This window comes from Euleptes europaea, chromosome 5 (assembly GCF_029931775.1).
Source record: "Euleptes europaea isolate rEulEur1 chromosome 5, rEulEur1.hap1, whole genome shotgun sequence".
In the NCBI taxonomy this organism is placed as follows: domain Eukaryota; kingdom Metazoa; phylum Chordata; class Lepidosauria; order Squamata; family Sphaerodactylidae; genus Euleptes; species Euleptes europaea.
Genome location: NC_079316.1, coordinates 73,242,844 through 73,266,095, shown reverse-complemented (window position 1 = coordinate 73,266,095; position 23,252 = coordinate 73,242,844). Strand labels below are relative to the sequence as shown.

General features: G+C 41.3%; 1 protein-coding gene across 1 annotated transcript; it reads left to right on the top strand.

Annotated features, from left to right (window-relative positions):
• The first annotated feature begins 6,541 nt into the window (after positions 1-6,541).
• On the top strand, positions 6,542-19,164 carry CLRN3 (clarin 3). Its single transcript, XM_056850338.1, has 3 exons — positions 6,542-6,770; positions 14,286-14,465; positions 18,887-19,164. Exons 1-3 carry the CDS (start codon positions 6,542-6,544, stop codon positions 19,162-19,164), a joined length of 687 nt encoding a protein of 228 aa, XP_056706316.1.
• Positions 19,165-23,252: the final 4,088 nt, after the last annotated feature.

Below are 23,252 nucleotides of genomic sequence, written 5' to 3'. Positions count from 1 at the left end.
ATCACTGGTATGTAATCAGAAGTTGAATCTGGTTACAGAAGACATAAAAGTCTTGAAAATTCAAATGATGACTACAAATATGGACATACAAGCAATGGATTCTTCTGCCCAAAAAGTCACGGAAGAATATCAGGATATAAAGAAGAAGACAGAAGTTCAAGAAAGTAACCAGCCGGTGACAAAGAGACCAGACATACAAGAAATGGACTTTTCATTTAAAAAAGACATGGAAGGACGTGTGGATACAAGGAAGAAGAGAGCAGATCAAGGAACACAGATTGAAGCCACGATGGGGATTAAGCCCAGAAAGAATTATTTTTGGATATGCACCTTGCCTGAGGAAATGAGAGAAAACAAAGAAATCTTGTTCCCATACCTGACTGACTTATTTCAGTTACAGAAGGAAGTATTAGACCATGGTTAAAGGATTGACTTAAATATGATTGCTGGATTGGAAGGCTTTGACAGTGTGGACGGGTGGCATGGCTATTTTAAATTTATGTTAAATGGAAAGGGACAAAGGTTTCAGAATAAAGGGATTAAATCATTTTAACGCTAGAACTGGTGGAGTTGGAGAAACTGGGGAAAAGGGGAGTATTGAAGGAATCATTGTGATAATGTACAAGATCTGGGAATAATGGAAGGCTACTTTTTATTTTGATCCAGAATGTAAAACTTTATAAAACATGAAACTTTAGAATGAAATTAATGCTAGGATCAGTATATGTTAACGAAGGCTAATAATACTTTATTAAGAGGTAGATGGAGGTGATGGGGAAGTTGTCATATTTTTTATGTTTAATGGTAATTAAGACAACAATCAATATAATTGCGATTGTGATATTATTTTTACGCTGTTGTCAAAATTATGGAGAATTTATAGCTTTAAAAAATCAATAAAAATTTATAAAAAAAAGAAAAGAATATACCTTCTATTTTGCAAGACACGATTCACACTCCCGCATTGATATGATATGGGCAAGTAGAACTATATTTACACAATTATGTAAGGTGCAAGTAGTACCTAGAACTTTCTCAGATAATAATCCGGTTTCCTTTGAATGGAATAATAGACAAGCATTCAGATGGAGATTAAATGATAAACTTTTACAAGAGGATAATATGAAAAAAAAAATCCATACTCTTATTAAGGACTTTTTTGAGATTAATGTGAATGGAGAAACCAGCTTAAATATAATTTGGGATGCTTTTAAAGCTGTGTTGAGAGGATTTATGATTCAGAAGAATCCTGCGTGGAGGAAAAAACAACTACAACAAACAAATGACATACTTTGGGAATTACAAAATCTAGAACAACAACTTATTTTGGACTCTAAATAAGATCAAAGGAAAGATATTCTGACAAAAATTAAGGTTGTTAAGCATCAACTTAACTTGGTGGTTATGGAAGAAATGAACAAAAATATGAAGTATGCGAAGCAAAGATACTTTGAACGTGCAAACCGCCCAGGTAAACTCTTGGCCAATCAACTGAGAGTCTCCAAGCAGAAGAAGATAATCAGCAAAATACAGACTGACAAAGGACCGGTTTACACTACAACAGACATACAGAAAGAATTTGTATCATTTTATACTAGACTGTACCATAAAGATCTCATCTCAGAAATAAAAGGACAAATATTTGAAAATGGTAAATGTCAACAAGTTATCCTCCGAGCAACATAAAGCTATGGATGCCTCAATTACAACAACAGAAATAGAGGAAGCAATATCTAAACAAAAGATAGATAAAACACCTGGCCCAGATGGAATTACAGCTTTGTTTTTTAAGTTGTTTAAAGATGACTTAAAGAATCCCTTCTTGAAGGTATGTAATACGATTTTAGATACGGGACTTTCTCCCGAGACGTGGTCTCATGCTTTCATATCTTTAATACATAAATCTGGGAAAGACCCGGAAAAAGTAACCAATTATAGACCAATTTCTTTACTGAATGTGGATTACAAAATATATGCTTCTATATTATCGAATCATTTAAAGCAAATCATCACAAGTTTGATTTATGAAGACCAAGCGGGCTTTGTTCCTGGAAGACAAATGAAAGACAACATGAGGATCCTATTAGATGCAATGGAATATTATGAACAAAATAATCAATATAAAGCTGCTTTTATTTTTTTGGATGCTGAGAAAGCTTTTGACATGGTCTCTTGGGATTATATGAAAAAGGTTTTGGAAAAAATGAATTTTGGTGTACGATTTCGGTCAGGTATTGATGCTATTTATAGTAAGCAAAAAGCTAAAATATTAGTGAATGAATCCATATCAGATAATTGTGAAATACAAAAAGGAACTAGACAAGGATGCCTGCTTTCTCCTTTGCTTTTTATTCTGACTCTGGAAACTTTATGTTGTATGATACGTGATACAGATGCAATTCACAGTCTTAAAGTAAACAAACAAGAATTTAAAATGAGAGCTTTTGCAGATGATTTATTACTTATCTTGAATGATCTGAATCAATCTATAAAGGATTTGTTAGATGTATTAAAGCAATATGGTCTCAGGATTCAAGATTAACCAGGATAAGACTCAGATACTGTTTAAGAATCTTTCAAAAGAAGAACAAAATGACTTTATAAATATTTCAAGATGGGAGAAAACAAATAAAGTGAAATATCTAGGTATTTGGATTACAAATAAAAGTAAAGACCTCTTAGTTAACAATTATGTTAAGCTATGGGAATTAGTTAAAAAAGATTTGATATCGTGGTCCAATAATAGTATTTCTTTTCTGGTTCGTATTTCAGTAATACAAATGAATATTTTACCAAGACTGTTGTTTTTGTTTCAGAATTTACCAATAGTTATACAAACAAAATATTTTGATGTGGAGAGGAAAGACTTGTTGAATTTTATATGGCAAGGGAAAAAACCTAGAATAGCCTATAAATATCTGATTGACTCCAAAGAAAGAGGAGGATTTGCTCTATCTAATTTTAAACTGTATGCGGAAGCATCAGCTTTGGTATGGCTAAAGGACTGGATACAACTAAAGAACACACGTTTATTGGATTTAGAAGGTTTTGATAATAGATTTGGGTGGCACAGTTACTTATGGTATGATCAACTTAAAAACCATATGGCTTTTCAACATCATATTGTAAAATCTGCTTTGATAAAAACTTGGTTAAGGTACAAGCTTCTTTTAGAAACCAGAACACCTCTATGGATCTCTACACAAGAAATGTTAACGTCCATTGAGACCATCCCAGTTGGTAACATACCAAGAACATTTGACATGGCAAGACAATAAATGTGCCCTGAAAGAACGTGACGATTTAAAAGAACATTTGACTTGGTTTCAATATCATCAAATAAAATCTGTATATCTACAGGATATGAAAGTAGGTTTTAATAAAGATAAATCAACTTTACAACAAATGTTATTGGAGAATAACGAGCATTTAATTTCAAAGATGTACAAGGTTCTGTTGATATTATATACAGAGCAAGAACAAATAAAACCTACGATGATAACTTGGGCACAGACATTGGGATATAATATTCCTTTGAATAGATGGGAAAGACTTTGGTCAAGAGACATGAAAAATATACTCTCACAATCGTTAAGAGAAAATATTTACAAGATGATCTATAGGTGGTATCTGACTCCTAAAAATTAGCTAAGATGCACAGAACAATGTCACCAAACTGTTGGAAATGTCAAGATGAGATTGGTTCCTTTCATCATGCTTGGTGGCCCTGTGAAAAAGCCAAGAACTTTTGGGATATGATTGATAATGAATTACGATTGATATTACAACAAAACATCCCTAAAACACCCAAAATGATGTTGTTAAGTATTATACCAGACTCTATTATAATTCAGAGATCTTTTTTGATATATGCCACCACCTCCGCAAGATTGGTTTATGCAGCAAAATGGAAACTACCTGAGATACCGGATAAGACTGACTGGATTAATAAAATGTTGGAACTAGCAGAAATGGCCAAACTCACTGCATTAATAAATCAAAAGGAGAATGCGGAATTTGTGGGAGAATGGGAGGCATGGACAACATATTGTGTTAATGAATTTAACTTGGGGTATGTTAAAGGCTATGCTTTGATCTAATTCAATCGACCAAAGTAGAAGTAATACTAATGTTAAAACCTAGATGGGATATGTGATTAAATGTACATATGAATTACTATAATGAATTAGAAGTTAGATACAAAGGGAGGAACAGAGATATTAAATGGATAGAGGAGGGGAGAGGGGGAGTCGAATAGATAGAATATTCACATTGATTAGATATATATCATATGTATTGTATAATTACATTAAATGAATGATGGAAATATATGTAATTAAATTAGAAAACAATAAAAAAATCAGCAAGACACTGTACAAAATAAATAGCACCAATATAAACTGTGCTGACTCTGCTGTATTCACTTGGAAGCTGGGGTGGCAACTAAACTAACTACAAATGCTGACAAGGCCTGGGGCTAGGGTTGCCAGCTCCAGGTTAGGAAATTCCTGGAGCTTTTGGGGTGGAATCTAGAGAAGGCCAGGTTGGGGGAACAGAGGGCCCTCTGCCAGATATAATGCCATAGGTAGGGTTTGTGAATGGCTGAGAAGGGGGAAATGAGGCAGGGAAAGGGGAGAGGTTATGGGGATTGCCAGGAGAAAGGAAAGATGAAATAGTGTAGGGAGCAGGATACAGGGGGAAGTGAGGTGCCCTTCCCAAGTCCTTGAGGGCTTCCTACCATGCAAGTGGCCCTTACCCAGTGACTGGTACCACACAACTCAGCCATAGTTTTCCTGGGTAGAGGCTGATAGGGAGGGGAGAGGAAAAACTGAAGACAGAGGGCAGATAAATGTAGGTTGGCTTTTGGGTGGGAAGGAGACAAGGAAGCAGGAAAAGGGGAGAGGCTATAGGGGCTTTCAGAAAAGGGAAAGAGGAAATAGTGTGGGAGTGGAAAATGAGATGCCTCCCACAGACCTTGCTGGTTCCTACTTCTTCATTTCTAAACTAGTGTTCAAATATTCAATTAAACTAAGCTTTATAAAGCAATAATGAGATTATGAGAATTGATGAAAAGTTACATTAGGGTTAGAGGTTAATTTTTTGTTGTGATGACAACCAGGGCCAAGTTTATTTATATGCAACAATATTTTTTTCATAACTTGAATAAGTAACTGTGAATAGTTTGAGATTAGGTTTTATGGTAGCAATAATTTAAAAATGTGTTCATTGAAATTGTCCTGCCCTGATTCTGGTGCCCTCTAGGGGGCAGGAAAATGGAGGGGGGTTTGCTAAAATGATCCAAATGTTCTTGATCAAAAAATAAATCCTTGAAAAAAATCCCAAAATGGTAAGAGATTCCTAGAAATATGGGATAAGGAAAAAACATGCCTTCCCCAAATTCAGATCTGAAATTAATCATTAAAAAAAAAATCTGTTCATCCTTATTAGTGCTTCCACTTTTACACACACCAAAATCTTGAATGGGATCCAACCCTCAACCTGTAGTTTCTTGAAGCAAAAGTGTGTATTGGAGAGAAATAAAAATAAAAAAATGAAAAACTTGTATCAATGTAAGCCAAACTGTATTTAAATATTCCAGCTATGGCAACCAGAACTATGCAAACTTCCATGTGCTTCCAATATCCTGGCTATTGAAGGGGGCAAGGAAAAGAATAGATGAGTAGTTTCCCAGCCTTTCTCCCTTGAATTGGCCTCTAGTTTGGGAGTATCCACAGTTGACTATTACAGAAGCATGTCGGATTTTGAAGCCACACCTAGGAGCCTAATTTTTCCCCTGGGACCTGAAACCTTACCTGGAATAGGATGCTAACCTCCCATAGGGTTTTCATCTCCCAAGTCAACTAGGGAGATGTCCGGGTTATATATCTGGGCTGGCCATGTTTTCTTCCCAATGTATCTGTCTGTGATAATGGAATGTATTTGCAGGAGAAGATCTGAATCCTATCTGTAGAGATCCAAGTAGTGTGGTAGGCATAGGACCCGTACATGGCACAGTCCTCCATATATTTAATATTTCCTTTGCTCCTTCCCTTTTGTTCAGAGGGAAGGTGACATCATGGAGCTGACCTGAAGTGGTTTCTATGGAGGCAATGTTCAGCCTATCGGGGAATCCCAAGTCCTCCCCAGGTTTTCCTAATGGACTAAATAGCATCTGTGGGATCATTTAAGGTAGGGGAAATGATATACAGAGTAAGATTAAAAGTTTCTAGGAAATTACAATTTTTTGTGTGTGATTTCTTATCCAGACACAATTCAACAATAAGTTATTTGATTATGGAAAGCCTGCAGATCTTTGTCCTTCACAGCAGATGTGACTTTCTTTGTCACTATAGCAACCCCTTACTGGAGACCAAAGTTCAGTTATTTTACAACTTTGTTACTGCTGCTGTTAGTTCAAAGTTTATTGTTATAAATCTATGCCAGCTGAGACATCAATAAACGTTTCCATTCTCTAGGAGCAGAAGTGAATTCTTCACTCACTGAATTTCTCACCGAAAGAAAAAATCTTTGAATCTCTGAAATGCCATCCAAAAGAAAATCCCTGATGTTTGCCTCTGCTTCTTTCACCAGCATTTTCTCCTTTGTGATCATTTGCCTTGTTCTCGCAACCAAAAACTGGGTTTCAAGTACGATTAGCTTTACTTCTGGAACGGCCAATATGACAATGTTGTACACATATGGGCTTTTTGAAGGACATTGGTCAGCAACTGTGGTTCATGGAATTTCTATACCAGAGTCCAGTTTCCAAGGTAACTAACTACTATGGTTAATGTAAACAGTTTTATTGGAGTGGTTTGGCTTGATGTATTTTATGTAGACTGATTCTGATTTAATTAGTTTATATTGTTACTTTTATTGAAGTCTAGACTATCATTGGAAAGCAAAGAGTTGTAAAGTAAAAACACAGTAGCAAAGTTTTAGCATCAGGTCTTCAGAAATTATCAACAAACTCATTAATTCATTTTAGTATATGGGGCAAGCAAAATGGTAATTTAGGAAGATCAGTAACAGAGATTGCTGTCGTATTTCATCATGTAACCGCATTATTGAAATTCAGACACTTCACTGAGAAATGCTTCTATTTGAAATTCAAGAAATGTCATAATGTTCTCCATATTCTGAACATGAAACAGGTGACGTTTCAGGCAACCCACACAAATATTACCAGTGATAATAACTCAACATGTACTAGCAGCTTGTTCTGCAGTTTAACTCCCCATAAGGATAAGTTATGAACTAGCAGCTTACCTTAGAAGGACTCCAAAATTATGGTCCTCAGATTTGAGCTAATGCTATAAAACAAGCTGATGAAGTTTTGATATGAAACAGACTGTTTCCAGACACCCGTACCTGTCTATTCATATAACAAGAAGTCATGAAGATTTTTGCAAGAATTGACATTTGCAATTTTGTGTAGTCAGCAATTATGCTATTCTATACGTGTTGAAGTACTGCTTGGTTTGTCTACAATATATGGCAGCCTGATGTGGTTTACATGCCTTTTCTACTTTACCTGATGAAATGCTGTCTGTAGTATGAAGAAAAAGTGTATTATAAGTAAAAGATACATTTGGATACTTGTTAACAAGGATTTTCCTTTGTTATATATTGCTCCTCATCTTGGTATGTTATGCTATTTGTTTGCACTGCAATCTGTATTGTAGTATAAGTAGTATATTTACTTGCTTTTGACATTTACATTGCCTTTGTGTGTCTGATTCACTCTTCTCTACTTCAGGATAGATGGAATCACATTCTAGCTGTATCTGAAGAAGTGAGCTGCAGCTCACGCAAGCTCATACCCTTCCAGAAATTTTGTTAGTCTTTAAGGTGCTACTGGACTCTTGCTCTTTTCTACAGAAAAGCAAAGTCATGCAGGATTGCCCATTCTCTTAAAGGAGCTGCAGCCTTGTATGAGTTCATTCTTTCAGTGTGATGTTGCTCATCCAAATAGACCGATCGTGTGATCTGTTATTTGTGCGTGTGAGCTAGTTAGAACTGGCTCTGGGTAACCATTTGATTTTTTAAAAATTCTGTCTCCTCTCCTGTGTGCCATTCAATGCATATTTAGGCTTCAAAAATCCCAGTGAAATCAAAGCAGGGGTTCTGTGTTTATTGTCTCCATGGAAAATTTGTACGGAGTCGTCTCTGAATTGATCACATGGTCATCGTTCCATAGTTCTGAAGGGCAGAGCTTCTACAAGCATGAATGGATGCACACTAAATGCACCCAAGTGAATAACTGAGAGAGAGAGAGAGAGAGAGAGAGAGAGAGAGAGAACTGTATGGTATAACAACAGTTCAAATGATCATTGCTATGCTCTGAACAGAAGCAAGTTATTGATAAAGCAGTGATACAATGCAACATTTTGTGTTGAAACCTATATTTTAACAGTATCTTTGTGGAAGATGCCATAAATTGTTTGAAGCAAGTATACACTGTTACATACAAAATTATGTAATGTAAACAAGAACCCCATTCACTACATAGTATAGACCCCATGTTTTCAGAGCTGTTCTGCCCTTGTGTGAATGGGGTGTGTGTGTGTTAAGTGCCGTCAAGTCGCTTCCGACTCATGGCGACCCTATGAATGAAAGTCCTCCAAAATGTCCTATCTTTGACAGCCTTGCTCAGATCTTGCAAATTGAAGGCTGTGGCTTCCTTTATTGAGTCAATCCATCTCTTGTTGGGTCTTCCTCTTTTCCTGCTGCCCTCTACTTTTCCTAACATGACGGTCTTTTCCAGTGACTCTTGTCGTCTCATGACGTGACCAAAATACGACAGCCTCAGTTTAGTCATTTTAGCTTCTAGGGTCAGTTCAGGCTTGAATGGGGTGACCCTGGCAAATAACAAGATGTGTGTGCCCACCGTTGACCCAACAGATGCTAGAAAAAGTGGTTAGAGCTCTTGCTATTATATTATACCTTTATATTATGAAGAGTTTTATCAAATTACCTACCCATTATAATAATCTGAACATTCCTAAAATTCATACCATCAGATTTAATGGAGTTTAGGACTTCATATGGCATTCAGCAAGATTTCAGTACCCCCATGCAAATCTAGTTTTACAGACCCCCAAACTTACATTTGTAAACTCTGAGTTCCAGTCACCCAATGAAGAAAGTAATTCTTTAATACTAGGTCAGGGGTGTCAAACATAAGGCCTGAGGGCCGGATCTGGCCCCTTCAGCACTCTTATCCGGCCCCCAAGCCAGCCGAGAGAGCTGCCCCCCACACACACACACTCTGAATCTGGGCTGGCGAGGAATGGCCTGGCCCAACAAGTGACATTTATGTCACATCCGGCCCTCATAAAAATTGAGTTTGACATCCCTGTACTAGGTATTCAAAAATTTGCAGTGGAGATTGCAGTGTAAGTAAACACTAAGGAACTGCAAGTTGAGTATCCCTTAACCGGACATCCGATATCTAGACTGATTTGAAAACCGGACATTTTGAGCTGGCATGCAGGCATTACTCACAGGTCCTCATCAGTGCCACTTATGGTTTGATGTACACACAATTATTTAAAATATGGTTTAAAATTACATTCAGGCTATGTGTATAAAGTATATGTACAATATATATAAAACATAAATGAATTTCATGTTTAGACTTGGGTCCTATCCCCAAGATATCTTATTATGTATATGCAAAAATTACAAAATATTCCAAAATACAGAAAGATCTGAAATATGGACCACTTCTGGTCCCAAGCAGTCTGGATAAGGAATACTCAACCTGTACTGATTAAAAGTAACAACACAGTTTCAAAGCCTAGTGAACTGTTAATACATAGTATACCAAAAGGTAAGAACTTCATGGGTCTATGAATGGATATTAACCATTACCGCCAAGTTGAGCCTCCAAGTCAAGGGCAGTGTAACTCTACACATTAGGAAGACAAAACAGGAGAAGGCCATTCTCTTCCTGCTCTGTTATGAGGGTAAAGACACATCTGGCTGGCCACTGTTCAAAAGCAAAATGTTGGACGAGAGGGGTCCGATCCAGCACGACAATTCGAATGTGGCATGATTTAACTTTTGTACGCAACACAAAAGCTTTAAGAAAGTTGTAAATTACCCACCACATTTCTCAATGCCACACACACACATCTGTACAGCATTGGTCACTGTACAACATAACTTCTGTGGACACAGAATTCCTGCAGAGGAGCAGAATGTCCCCCCTCTCCTCTGGTGGGAGGCTTTTGGGGCAGAGCTGAGGGGATCATGCGCATATGGCTGCACCAATGCGCTCACGTCACTTCCGGCTTACACCCGGAAGTGCCACATCACGAGGGGCCTTTTACCACATACTGGGAGTAAAAGGCCCCTCATGATGCGGCGCTTCCAGGGGCAAATGTCCCGCGGTATGCGTACGTCCCGCAGTACGCAGGTGTGCATGCACATTTGCCCGCCGACCCTCAGCTGGTCAGTGGGCAGCAAAGTGGATTGGTGGGGGTTTGCCCACCACCACCGGGCACTTGAATGTGCTGTAAAACTGCAGTGCGAATGAGATCGGTGACTTTTGCCATTACCAAGCTGCTCTGGGGCTGCAAGGAATTTGCTGGCAAGAGCAATTTGCTTGTACGTTAAAAGGTCAGTTAATTAGTAGCCTAACTGCAAACTGACGAAGACCTCAGATATTATCCCACAAATTTATTGTGACTGCTGCTCTGCTGAACAATAAATCTGATCTTCTGTTTTATATTTTCTAAGTTAACAATGCAGAGTGCATAAAGCTCAATCAAAGTAGCAGAGCATTAAAAGGCTGCAACTAACCATTTATATAGTGCAAAGCACACAAGGGTAGCTTCTTGGACTTTCAGAAGAGAGGCAGAACGCACCAACTCACCTTCAGGTGGTGGCTGGAGATCTCCTGCTATTACAACTGATCTCCAGGCAACAGAGATCAGTTCCCCTGAGGAAAATGGCCACGTTGGCAATTGGACTCTATGGCGTTGAAGTCCCTCCCCTTCCCAAACCCCACCTTCCTCAGGCTTAGCGTTGTCAGGTCCTTCTTCACCACCGGCGGGACGTTTTGGGGCTGTAGCTTGAGGAGGACGGGGTTTCGGGAGGGACTTCAATGCCATATAGTCCAATTGCCAAAGTTGCCATTTTCTCCAGGGGAACTGATCTCTATTGGCTGGAGATCAGTTGTAAAAGCAGGAGATCTTCAGCCACCACTTGGAGGTTGGCAACCCTACTCAGGCTCCACCCCCAAATTCTCCAGGTATTTCCCAACCCAGAGCTGGCAACCCTACCTCTAACCATTGTTAAAAGTCTTATTTTAGACTTATTTTAGTCTAGAACAGTGGTCGGCAAACTCATTAGTCAACAGAGCCAAATATCAACAGTACAACGATTGAGATTTCTTTTGAGAGCCACCTAAACAAATAAAGGGAGAAGAAAGAGGGGGCAGGAAATCAGCTTGCTTTCCCCATCATTTCCCCCACCCTGCAGTTATTTATGGAGCCTTCAGCTCGCTTTTATTAAGTCCCATCAACATAAATAACACCATTAGGGTCGCCCAAATCCTGCAACTGAGATTTTGCTACTAGGTTAGCAATGGGAAGGGGGTGGAAGGAGCCCCAGTGTCTGCCTGCCCTCAACAAATGCTGTATCTCCCATTCAGCCTTTACACAGCAGCCACCGACTCTATGCCTCCGGAGTGATCTCGTGCAAATCGCACCCCATTGCCGCCGCTATCTCCCCCCAAACCCACCCAATGCTCTGCACTCTGGGAGGGATTCCCCCCCCATGCCCCACTGCCGCCGCCCTTCCCTCCTTCCCGGGCTGGCTGGGCGAGGCGGCGGCGGGAGCGCACGGGGCGCGCAGCCCGCTGCTGCCCAGCGCGAGGCAGAGCCTGCCTCTCCCCCCACCTTGCAGCAGCAGCCTGGGCGGCCAGCCACCGCCTCTCCCCGCAGCCTCTGATCCCTCCCCGCCAGAGAGAGAGAGAGAGAGAGAGAGGAGGGGAGGCCGGGGGAGGGGGCGCCGCCTCCCGCTCGCCTGCTGGCTCCTGCTGGAGCCCAGCGGGAGCGCGCCGCCTCTGCCTGGCTGGGCGCGGGGATGCGGAGGAGCCGCTCAGCCAACGGACAGGGGGTGGGGAGCCACACTCAAGGGGCCAAAGAGACGCATGCGGCTCGGGAGCCGCGGTTTGCTGACCACTGATCTAGAATTACAGCTCATCTCTAGACTACAGAGAATAATCTTAATACCATTCTGCCTTCATAGAGCTCAAGGTCACATAGATAGTCCCCCCCCTCGCTTTTATCTGCACAACAGCCCTTTGGGGTAAACTAGGCAGAAAAATAGCACTCAGTTAGCTTCAAATCAGAATGAAGACTTCTTTAACCACCCCTCCAGATGGGGCCTGGAGATCTACTGGAATCACAGCTGATCTCAGACTACAAAGATCTGCTGGAGAAAATGGCTGCTTTGGATGGTGGACTCTATGGCATTATACCTTGTTGGTTTCCCTCCACTCCTCAAACCTCGCCCTCCCAGGGTCCAGTCCCAAATCTCCAGAAATTTCCAAGCCCTACACAACACACCGGTGACTGCAGATCACCAGGAATTATGATGGGTCTCCAGATAAAATAAATCAGTTCCCCTGGAGAAAATGGCTGCTTTGGAAGGTGGACTCTGTGGCATTATATCCCACCGAGTCTCTCTCCTCCCCACACCTACCCTCCTCAGGCTCCACCCCAAAATCTCCAGAAATTTCACAATCCAGAGCTGGCAATCCTAAATTCATTGCTTGTCATATCATGCTTAGATCTGAAATTTAATTCTTAGGCATGTTTCTGCTTTTAAGTCAAGCATTTCCATGACTATAGATCAAGACATGATCAGTAAAATAATCAGCAAGTGAGAATAGTTAGGGTTGCCAGCTCTGGTTTGGGAAATGCTTGGAGATTTGCGGGGTGAATCCTGGGGAGGGTGGGGTTTAGAGAAGGGAAGGACCTCAGCAAGATACAATTCCATAGAGTCCACCCTCCAAAACAGCCATTTTCTCCAGGGGAACTGATCACTGTTATCTGGAGATCAATTGTAATAACAGAAGATCTCCAGGTCCCACCTGGAGGTTGGCAACCATATTTATCCTGCACCAATTGTCTGTCCCTTTTCAAAAAAACCCACCATGCAGCTTCACAGATTGTAAAATATTAGTATTAGTACCTCTAGATATTGTGCTATCTCAGGACATTAATTCCAAATACTTTAAGAAGCCATACTTTGTGCCATTCTCTGATTACTTCCCTATATTCCATGGTGTTCAATATGTGCAAAAATCAAGGATGAAAAAGAAGTTTGACAAATCATCATAAGGGCCTAAGGATACATTAAATGAGCGCAACATTTATGGGGATATAAAAATCAAGCATAAAATTGAGTCACTATGCATTTGAATGCATTCCAGAGTGCCCCTGCAGAGGGGGTCCCATTTTTTACAAATGAATATAATGGAGGCCTTCATGCTAATGCGCTGAATCTCAGCAACATGCTTGCTGTAGCTAACATTGTCTTAGAACTTAATTCACACAAGGCCACTTTCAAGGGTTGCCAGACCCCCACTGGTAGCGAGGGAATCTCCCGCTTTGACACACAGCCCACCCCCTGCCATTCAGCCAGCCAGCAGGAGAACTTACCAGCAGTAAACTTAGGCTAAATCCTCTGGCATCTGCAATGTGTTGACAACATTTTCAGCTTGCCCTGGAAGTTATGTCATTGCTTTGCTGATTACCGTGGGGGCACTCGGGTATTTGGGCAAAACTCTATGGGCAAAGCTGCTTCTACCATAGAGTTTCGCCAAGATTCCAGAGCATCCCCACAGGTCATCAGCAACGCAATGACGACACTTCAGTGCACACCGGAAATAGGGTTGCCAACCTCCAGGTACTAGCTGGATATCTCCTGCTATTACAACTGATCTCCAGCCGATAAGAGATCAGTTCTCCTGGTGAAAATGGCCACTTTGGCAATTGGACTCTATGGCATTGAAGTATAGGGTTGCCAGATGCCCAGTGGTGGCGGGCAACCCCCCTGGCAATTTGCCCCTCTGCCCGCCGACCACCTGAGGGTCGGCGGGCAAACGTGCACACGAGGGGCCTTATATTACTCAAAGGTAAAGGGCCGCTTTGCCACTCAAACTAAGAGGTATAAGGTACCTGGCAACCCTACCATTTTTGCCAGTAAAACATTAATCTCTGTATCTTCAGTATTAATCATGCAGTATTGTTATTATTATTTTTTAGTTGCAGACCTGCTGGACAATGGCACAGTGAAGAGTTTCAACATCGTGGTTATCTTTCTTCTAGTTCTCAGCTTGCTCAGCTCCTTCTTGAGTGCAGGGTTTACCTGCTACAATGCTGTCAGCAATCCCTATCAGACTTTTTTAGGGCCTGTCGGGGCCTACACCTGGAACTCCATATCAGGTATGTACTACAGATCACAGTATAAATATCCCCCCCCCCAAAAAAACCTTGTAATGCAGTGCGATTACACCACCAGCATACCATCATGTTTGCCTGTGAAACTAGGCCGTAAGGGATATGCAGTATCAGGGTAATCTCTGGCTTGCTGATGTTGTATGGGCACAGGTATAGACAGAAGACTAAGTGATAAGGTATCTTCCAAAATCACTGGCAAGGAGATTTACTGTGCAATCTAGGGTTGCCAACCTCCAGGTGGTGGCTGGAGATCTCCCGCTATTACAACTGATCTCCAGGTGATAAGAGATCAGTTCCCCTGGAGACAATGGCCGCTTTGGCCATTGGACTCTATGGCATTGAAATCCCTCCCCCAAACCCCGCCCTCCTCAGGCTCCACCCCCAAAATCTCCAGGTAATTCCCAACCCGGAGCTGGCAGCCCTAGTGCAATCCTAAAGAGAGTTGTATTCCTCTAAGTTAAGTGACCTTAATGGATTTACAGGGCAATCCTAAGAATATACTTTCCTGGGAATAAGGCCAGTTGAATAGACCCGAGTAGGATTCTGAGAAGACCTTAGGACTGGTCTCTTTAAAACGTATTAACTCTGCTCAGGATTGCACTGCTAAAGAGTAAAAATCAGTAGTGAGTATCTAGCAACCTTTGCAAAATGAATTGTCGTCGTAAACGTAGCTCATCTGCACCAGCGCAATCATTACAAGCTTCTGGAGCAAACAAGTACCTCCTTCCTTGCCTTGTCTCTCAAACACACCATGAAGCCATATCCAGAGAGTTCAGCAGAGGCGATCCCTTCTCTCCTGTGTTTCAAACCTTGCATGATATGTGTGTGTGGCCAGTTCACCAGTTTGACGCATTGAATAGCAATTGGCATAAACAATTGAATGTGCCAGTTTATCATAGGTGTGCGCAACACGTCTTTTAAATCACTGTGCTGCAAAGACTGTGCTGTGCTGTGAAAGACAGTCTTCAGTAAAACGGTTAACCAGAATAAGTGGAGTGCGCTGCCTGTAAACCACCAAAACATTGTGTTATTCACCTGAACTATCGATACATCAACTTCCTACATCTTTGTGAATAGTTTGCTTATTTGTTTTAATTTATATACTTTAAGCTTTTGTTTAATCCCTCCCATGCACTAAGGATCTCAGGGCACTGTGCATGGTCTCCTCTCCCCATTGAACAACAATTCCGTGAGGTAGTTTAGGCCAAGAAGAGTCACCTAGTGGGTTTCCTGATGGAATGGGGGTTGTAATTTGAATCTCCCCAGTCCTTGACATTGACTTAACTGCTTGCCAAATTGACATTTATTTATCTGCTTGCTCTAAAGGATTATAGGAACCATTTTATCAATTAATTGGGGGGGATTAAGCCTCTTTAACTTAGATGCCACTGTATGAAAACTGAACAGTCTTCTAAAAGTAATGGATAATGCACTGCAGCTAAGCACTATAGCGGGAGATCTATAATGGTGAGAAAACGGCTGTTCAGAGAAGCTTATCCATCATTATTGATATTCTTCTTAAGGTACGTCTAATAAGCTTCTGAGGTAATCCAGGATTTCATGGAGCACAGTTTGAAAACTTTGTCCAAAGTGCATAGAATGAAACCCTTCAAATTATACAATTTGTGTGTCTTTGAAATGTAAAACTATTGGAAATAAATCTGTTTATTAGAGATGTGCATTTTGATGCTAACTAGCCACAGTCCAAACTGAAAGCCTTTCTAGTTATAATATAGTCATTATAGTTATTATACGAACTAATCTTTGGATCTGTCCATAAATTTGGTGCCTGCTGGTATTAATTACAAGCTTATGGAAGTCAAAGAGAGGGTGAAAGAATAGACATGTAGCTGACAATGATATTTACCAATCGACAGACCTGTATTAGTCTGTTGATTGGTAAATATCATTGTCAGCTACGTGTCTAATACAGGTCTGTCGCTAGAGAGAATCATGCTGCTAAGTATACCTTTCGAAAATGCTTACTTTACATCAGTGACATTGCTGTCTCTTTGGCAGGGGAGAAGATGTTATATAAGCCATGCCCTCCCTGGTTCCACGCCTGTTAGACACAGTATTAAGTGAAACCGAAATGAGTTTTGCAAACAGAAAATGAATATATATATATATATATATATATATATATATATATATATATATATATATATATATATATTGCATAGCCTATTGAGTATTGCAGTCAATAGCCACAATCCAAACGAGCCATGAATTCATATGCATGTGGGAACCAATGATAGTTTTTCACAGTAGCAGCTGCAGAGACAAGAAGCTTTTAAATCTCAACAGCTCTTTTGGACCGTGGCCAATATTTCTTAGATAAATTCAATGCTTTAATCCATTATCTTTCTAAGTAATACAAATAGAAGCAATGCCATTTGTACAAAGCCCCGTCATCCATATCCTTTCACAACTCCAATTTGAATATTATATTTTTTTTCATGAGTTTAATGAATGGTGAAGGTTGCAAATAACCTGGCAACACTTCAGTGAGGATTCTGTTGGGGTTCTGAAGCGCTCTCCCTTCACCGCAAGTGCCTCGCTCCGTAGGAAAACAGTAAAACTGGTATATGGAATGAAAATGAATTTATAACACACAACCGCAAGCAAAAATAGTTCAAATTTCAATTAAACGATTGCACAGTACTAGCAAATCTCTCTATGTCATCCATCAGGCAACAGTTCTGGGAGAAAGTGATACCCCCGTTGGCCCAGGTCAGGGGTAACATTCCAGGCAATTCCAGATGCAGCAGACAAATCTACAAAATGCATAACGCTCTGGAGCTGTTTCTGTTTCCCAGGTGGCTCTTTGGCAGCTCTCTCGCAGGCCTGCCTGACCCGTTGTCACACTTTTGCATATGTCTAGTTACGAGTTACCTGTAAGCGTCCGGCACATCTGGTTACACCTACTCTGTACAAGCAAGCAGCTTTCCAATACAATAGAAAGTGACTCCTACACTGCTACTTTGGGGGTCTCAATCCCCATAGTCCAAGCCCAGGATGACAAGGACAGGGCTTCTCTGATCACCATAAAGTTACTAGCTCTGGGCTGGGAAATACCTGGAGATTTTGGGGGTGGATCCTGAGGAGAGTGGGGTTCGGGGAGGGGAGAAACTTCAGTGGGATATAATGCCATAGAGTCTACCTTCCAAAGTGGCCGTTTTCTCCAGGGGAACTGATCTCTGTCACTCGGAGATCAGTTGTAATCCCAGGAGTCACCACCTGGAGTTGTAATCAGTTGTAATCCAGTCACCACCTGGAGGCTCACAATCCTACCAATGCAGAACTGTGACCTGCAACCCTTTGCTCTCTTGCTTGTCTCTTCATCCCAAAACCGCAGATAGCAAGTGGCAGCATTCATGATGGTTCTGCCTAGGGTTGTCAGGTGCCTATTAACGGTGAGCAATTGCCCGCCAATTAACAGGCCTCCCTGCCTGCCACCCCTCAGCTGGCCGGCGGGGGAAACAAGCCAGCTAAAGGGTGGCACAATAATGTCCCTTCCAATGTAAACCTGGAAGGGATGGGGACGCTCTAGCACGTCCCTCAACGAACTCTATGGAAACCATAGAGTTTTTGTAGGAATATGCTAGTGTGCCTCCATCACTTCTGGGTTTGACAAGGACCCTCTAGCACATTCCTCCAAAAACTCTATGGTTTCCATAGAGTTTATTGAGGGACATGCTAGAGCGTGCCTGTCCCTTCCGGGTTTACATTGGAAGGGACATTTTTTCCCCATGCAGTGGCAATGAAACCTCATTGGAGGCAGCATGGCCACACCATCCCTGGCCGCTATGGCTTTCAGGAATGGGCTGTTATAAAGAAGTCTCAGTGGCTTGGATCCAGTGCGGGTATTGTCATGAACAGAAAGTAGAGACAAATTTCCCCTCTTCCTGCAGACTTCTAAACACACCAGTCTGTTCTTGGTGGGTTCCCCACAGGAGCAGCATTTTTGTTGGGTACACCAGTATCAAGGAAGCAAGGAAGTCCAGGTCCATAGATGGAAATCCCTGCTATCCAGGAGTTCTCCAGTGGATCCAAACCAAAACTTGTATAAAATACTTGTACTGTTCTCAGGATCTGACTTGTGATGGGTGATCTATTATTGTTGTTCCATATGATCTTGCTAGCGTGTGATAGTTGTGGTTGTCACGTTACACATACAAAATGCTCAAACTGTGTAAACAGGACATTTTTTTTAAATAATCCCAACATCAGCTTCAAAAGAGTAGCATGAGAACTGAAGTCGTAAACACAGAATGAAAAATCAGCAATAAAGTTGAAAATAAACCCTGAAAACAAACAAACATATTTTTTGGATATATCAGGAAATTGTGATAAAGAATATTGCGAATTGAATTCTGTCAAACATTTGCATCTCCATTTTCCAGGTATCTGCATTTTGTTCACCTTGATATTGTTCGCAGTGAATGTGGAAGCAAATGAACTATCTGTTCAACTGGCCTTCAACACGTCTCCTTCTCCCCCTTCAAGACTGTACAAACTCTCCAACTCTTATGGATATTCATACTGGATCATGCTTCTTATAGTCCTTTTAAATGTTGCAACCATAATCATAATCGTTTTCTACCAAAAAGCAAGATATTCAAAAAGGAAGGAACAAGAGAGGCCCATGGAAAGTGCTCCAAAAGATGGCATTTTATTTTAACTGCCCCTGTAACTTCGTTTCAGTCGCATGTAAGTAAGGGCACACTGACTTATGCAGATCCGAAGTATGAATCATTATGTACTGAGTCGCTGCCTACATGACTAAAATAAAACAATGCTATGTTAACAAGCAGATCATAGGGAAACACAGAGGGTTGGGTCTGCAGATCCATTCTGCTAATGGCAGCAGTCTGCCCCATGCAAAACGTTATTTCACCAGAAGAAAGCTCCTAGAACTGAAGGAAAACACCACAGTTAGTAGAAAACATCTGCATGATCCAACCCACTATTTATATTATTATATTATTCTACAGGTTTAAAAAGCTATTATAGTTGGTCACTTTCCTTAAGCTTGCCTTTCACAATTTGTCCAAACATAGTTCACCAGCCACCAATGGAAACTGACCTAGGGCCTTATAATCTGCCTGGTTCTGCTATTTGTCTTGGACTCCTTGTGGGTTTAAATTGTCTTGGCAAGCCACGTAAGGCTACCTGTTTGTTCCCCCTCCCCCCCATATGAATTTTGCTAAAACATCCAGTTTGAAATATGTCACTCAAAAGCACTCTGCTTTGCAAATAAAGTTGTCTCCTTTGGATACAGGTTTTCCTGCAAAATGTTATCCGGCGGGGGCGGGGGAAGGGTAGTTGCTGTGAGAAAGTGGCATGCAGACACCAGAGATCAGAGAACACAGACACCAAACTGCCACAAAAAAACTCTCTCTAAAGGCAACAATGAGAATGATGACAGCAACAACAAAGCAGGTCTCCCCCACCCCGCAAACAATTAATCAAATCACCCCTCTCTCAGGTGAAAGCCAGCAAGATATGAAGCAGAGAAAACCCCAAAATCCAAAAAGTGCAACTTTGAAACAGCAGTGGAGAAATGGAAGCAGGGCCTCCCCTCCAAAGGGGTGAAAAGAGGAGGTGGTGGACATAGGGTTGCCAGCTCCAGGTTGGGAAATACCTGGAGATTTGGGGGCGGAGCCTGAGGAGGGCAGGGTTTGGAGAGGGGAGGGACTTCAATGCCATAGAGTCCAATTACTAAAGCAGCCATTTTCTCCGGGGAACTGATCACTGTCGGCTGGAGATCAGTTGTAATAGCAGACCTCCAGCCACCACCTGGAGGTTGGCACCCCTAGGTGGAAAGAAGGAAGTAGGAAGTAGAGGAGAAAGGTCATGATGGGAGGGAGAGAGGAATGAGAGTGCCCCTCCCTCACAAGTTCTTTGTGGGTCTTCCACTTGTTTGGAGCGGTGGAGTCTGATTTGGAGAACCGGGTTTGATTCCCCACTCCTCCACATGAAGACAGCTGGGTGACCTTGGGCAAGTCACTCTCTCTCAGCCTCACCTACCTCGCAGGGTGTCTGTTGTGGGGAGGGGAGGGGAGGGGAAGGTGATTGTAAGCTGGTTTGATTCTCCCTTAAGTGTCAGAGAAAGTCGGCATATAAAAACCAACTCTTCTTCTTGTCACCATTACTTCTGGTATAAACCTGGTTTTCACTCTGTTTCATCATAGATTTCAGCATTGAGTCAGAGATGTCTCTCTGCATCCATAGATTGGCCATTGCCAGAAGTCCTTTTTTTCCTGGTCTTTTTCTTTGAGCAGCTCTGAAAGATTTACCAGGCCTCTTCTCACCCCTTTTCACCTGGCTTCTATCTAGAAATTATTAACCAATAAGGAAGTTCCCTGCTGTCAGTGAAACAAACTGCTTTCCCGTAAAGAGATGAGATTGTTTAGAACTTGGTTCAGGGCCTTTGGAGTTGTGGACATACAAAATCAGCCACCTTCTATATGGCTAACCTTATAGCCACAGAGACAGACAATACAGACATTTTGTTTAAATTAGGTTTGAAAGTGTAGCTGTATTGTTCTGAAGACATAAGGATAGTAGCCTCCCCAGGTAGGGTTGCCCAGTCCTTCTTCACCACCGGTGGGAGGTTTTTTGGGTGGAGCCTGAGGAGGGTGGGGTTTGGGGAGGGGAGGGACTTAAATGCCATAAAGTCCAATTGCCAAAGCAGTGAAATTGCGTATTGGCGGGCATAGGTCGAGAATTAGGTCCAGGAATTTAGAGGCGCCCCTGACCCAACATTTCATCGATAAACAACACAATGAAAATGACCTTAGATTTTTTGTCATTTGGACTTATAAAGGTAACAATTTTGATGTGGAGAATGTACAAAGAATTCTATTGAGACAGGAAAGCAAGTTCATTCATTTATTTAAATCATATTTTCCTTTTGGCCTTAATAATGAGTTAGACCTCTCTTGTTATTTATAAGGTGTTGCTAAGTTTTTTCAGAATTTGTTCCTTGCCACTGATTTCCCCATTTTATATGTATAAATTGGCTAGCATTTTCTATGCAACTTTAGCCATAGCCATTTTGAGCAGCCTTTTTGGTGCAACAAGACTTAATTATTCTCTCTGTATTAGATTGCTATTATTGCATCTACAAAGGTATGTCTCTCTATATATATTTTTATAAGATGAAGGAATGCTTTGACTTTTTGTATAAAATAGCATTTATTTTTATTAATTATTTATTACACTTTATATAGACAAACCAATTAATATCTATGAAGATTCCAGCTGATGAAGCTGCAATTTTGCAGTGAAAACGCTTGTGTGCATCCGGACCGCATTACTGTGGACTTTTTCAGCCTTCCTCGTGTTGCTTTTTGTAGAAAACAACCTAGAGATAAGACTCTTACTTACCTTGAAAAAGACTTTCCATCTTAGATTTGCTTGTACATACTATCACTGCTGTTTTCACTTGTCTGTAGATGTTACACATTGTTCACAATATATGTTTGCATAGTTTGCTTGTGTATTATTTAAATTAATTGGTTTGAGCCTAGTACTATATTTTCACTACTATCCCAGTAGTACTTGTGCATATTTTTCTCAGACATTACCTGGAAGTTGGCAACTCTATCCCTGGGAATATACAATTTGTCACATGCACCTTGAAAGGGGGATGTTCAGCATCTGACAGAGAAGGAGGAACAGAGGGCTTAAGTGGTCCACTAAAGGTTTTAATTCAAAGTAGGAGTCCTGAGGTTGTTAAAGTTGGAGAACTGCTGTGTTGCTGTATGTATCATACATTGAACCCCTTTACATGGAGCTGCCTAACCTTTTTTCAGTCTGCTAAAAAGACCATTGTTGTCTTTTGGCCCTAAGGCCTCGCTGCTGTAGCAACCACTAACTGCAAACTGACATCCACCTATGCTTCTCTTCAGAAATTGCCAGACTTTCCTTTATGTCCCCTTTATATCAAGGGTTCTGTACCAGTGGCGTAAAGAATATTCATTTGATTGAAAGCCCCAAGCTGATAATTTTCAGAAGAGGAGATTGAGATAAGCATCCCATGCCCAAGGTGATTATTATATGAAAATTGGAAATCTCCTGAGGGTTGTCCACTGCCGATAGCATTCTCCGGCTGCTATACAATTGTTGGAGCCCTGCTGAGCCACTTATTTTTCAAAGTGCAAGACATGGATTCCCTGTTAACACAAATGCTCTGCTTCTATCATGCCCAACGTCTGATTGTAGATTTAATCACATGGCGTGATGGATGTTGGCTCAGCAAAACAGTGACAATTGCTCACTGAAGCTCACTGTGAAAATTTGTGCAGCCCAAGCAAAACAGGCCAATGCTTGGCTGCATGCCGATTGAGCTTTGGAGGGGCGCAATACATCTATTTCAGTTTAAACATCTGCACTAGTGAAAAGCAGGCTTTAAGCTGCATAAACTGTCTAGTTATCTCCCAAAGGGCTTACTCAACGAGCCATATGAAATTTATATTGGCCTGTTCATATAAGAAGAAGAAGAGTTGGTTTTTATATGCCAACTTTCTCTACCACTTAAGGAAGAATCAAACCGGTTTACAATCACCTTCCCTTACCCTCCCTACAACAGACACCCTGGGAGGTAGGTGAGGCTGACAGAGCTCTAAGAGAGCTGTGACTAGCCCAAGGTCACCCAGCTGACTTCATGTGTAGGAGGGGGAAACCAATCTGGTTCACAGATTAGCATCTGCCGCTCATATGGAGGAGTGGGGAATCAAACCTGGTTCTCCAGGTCAGAGTCCA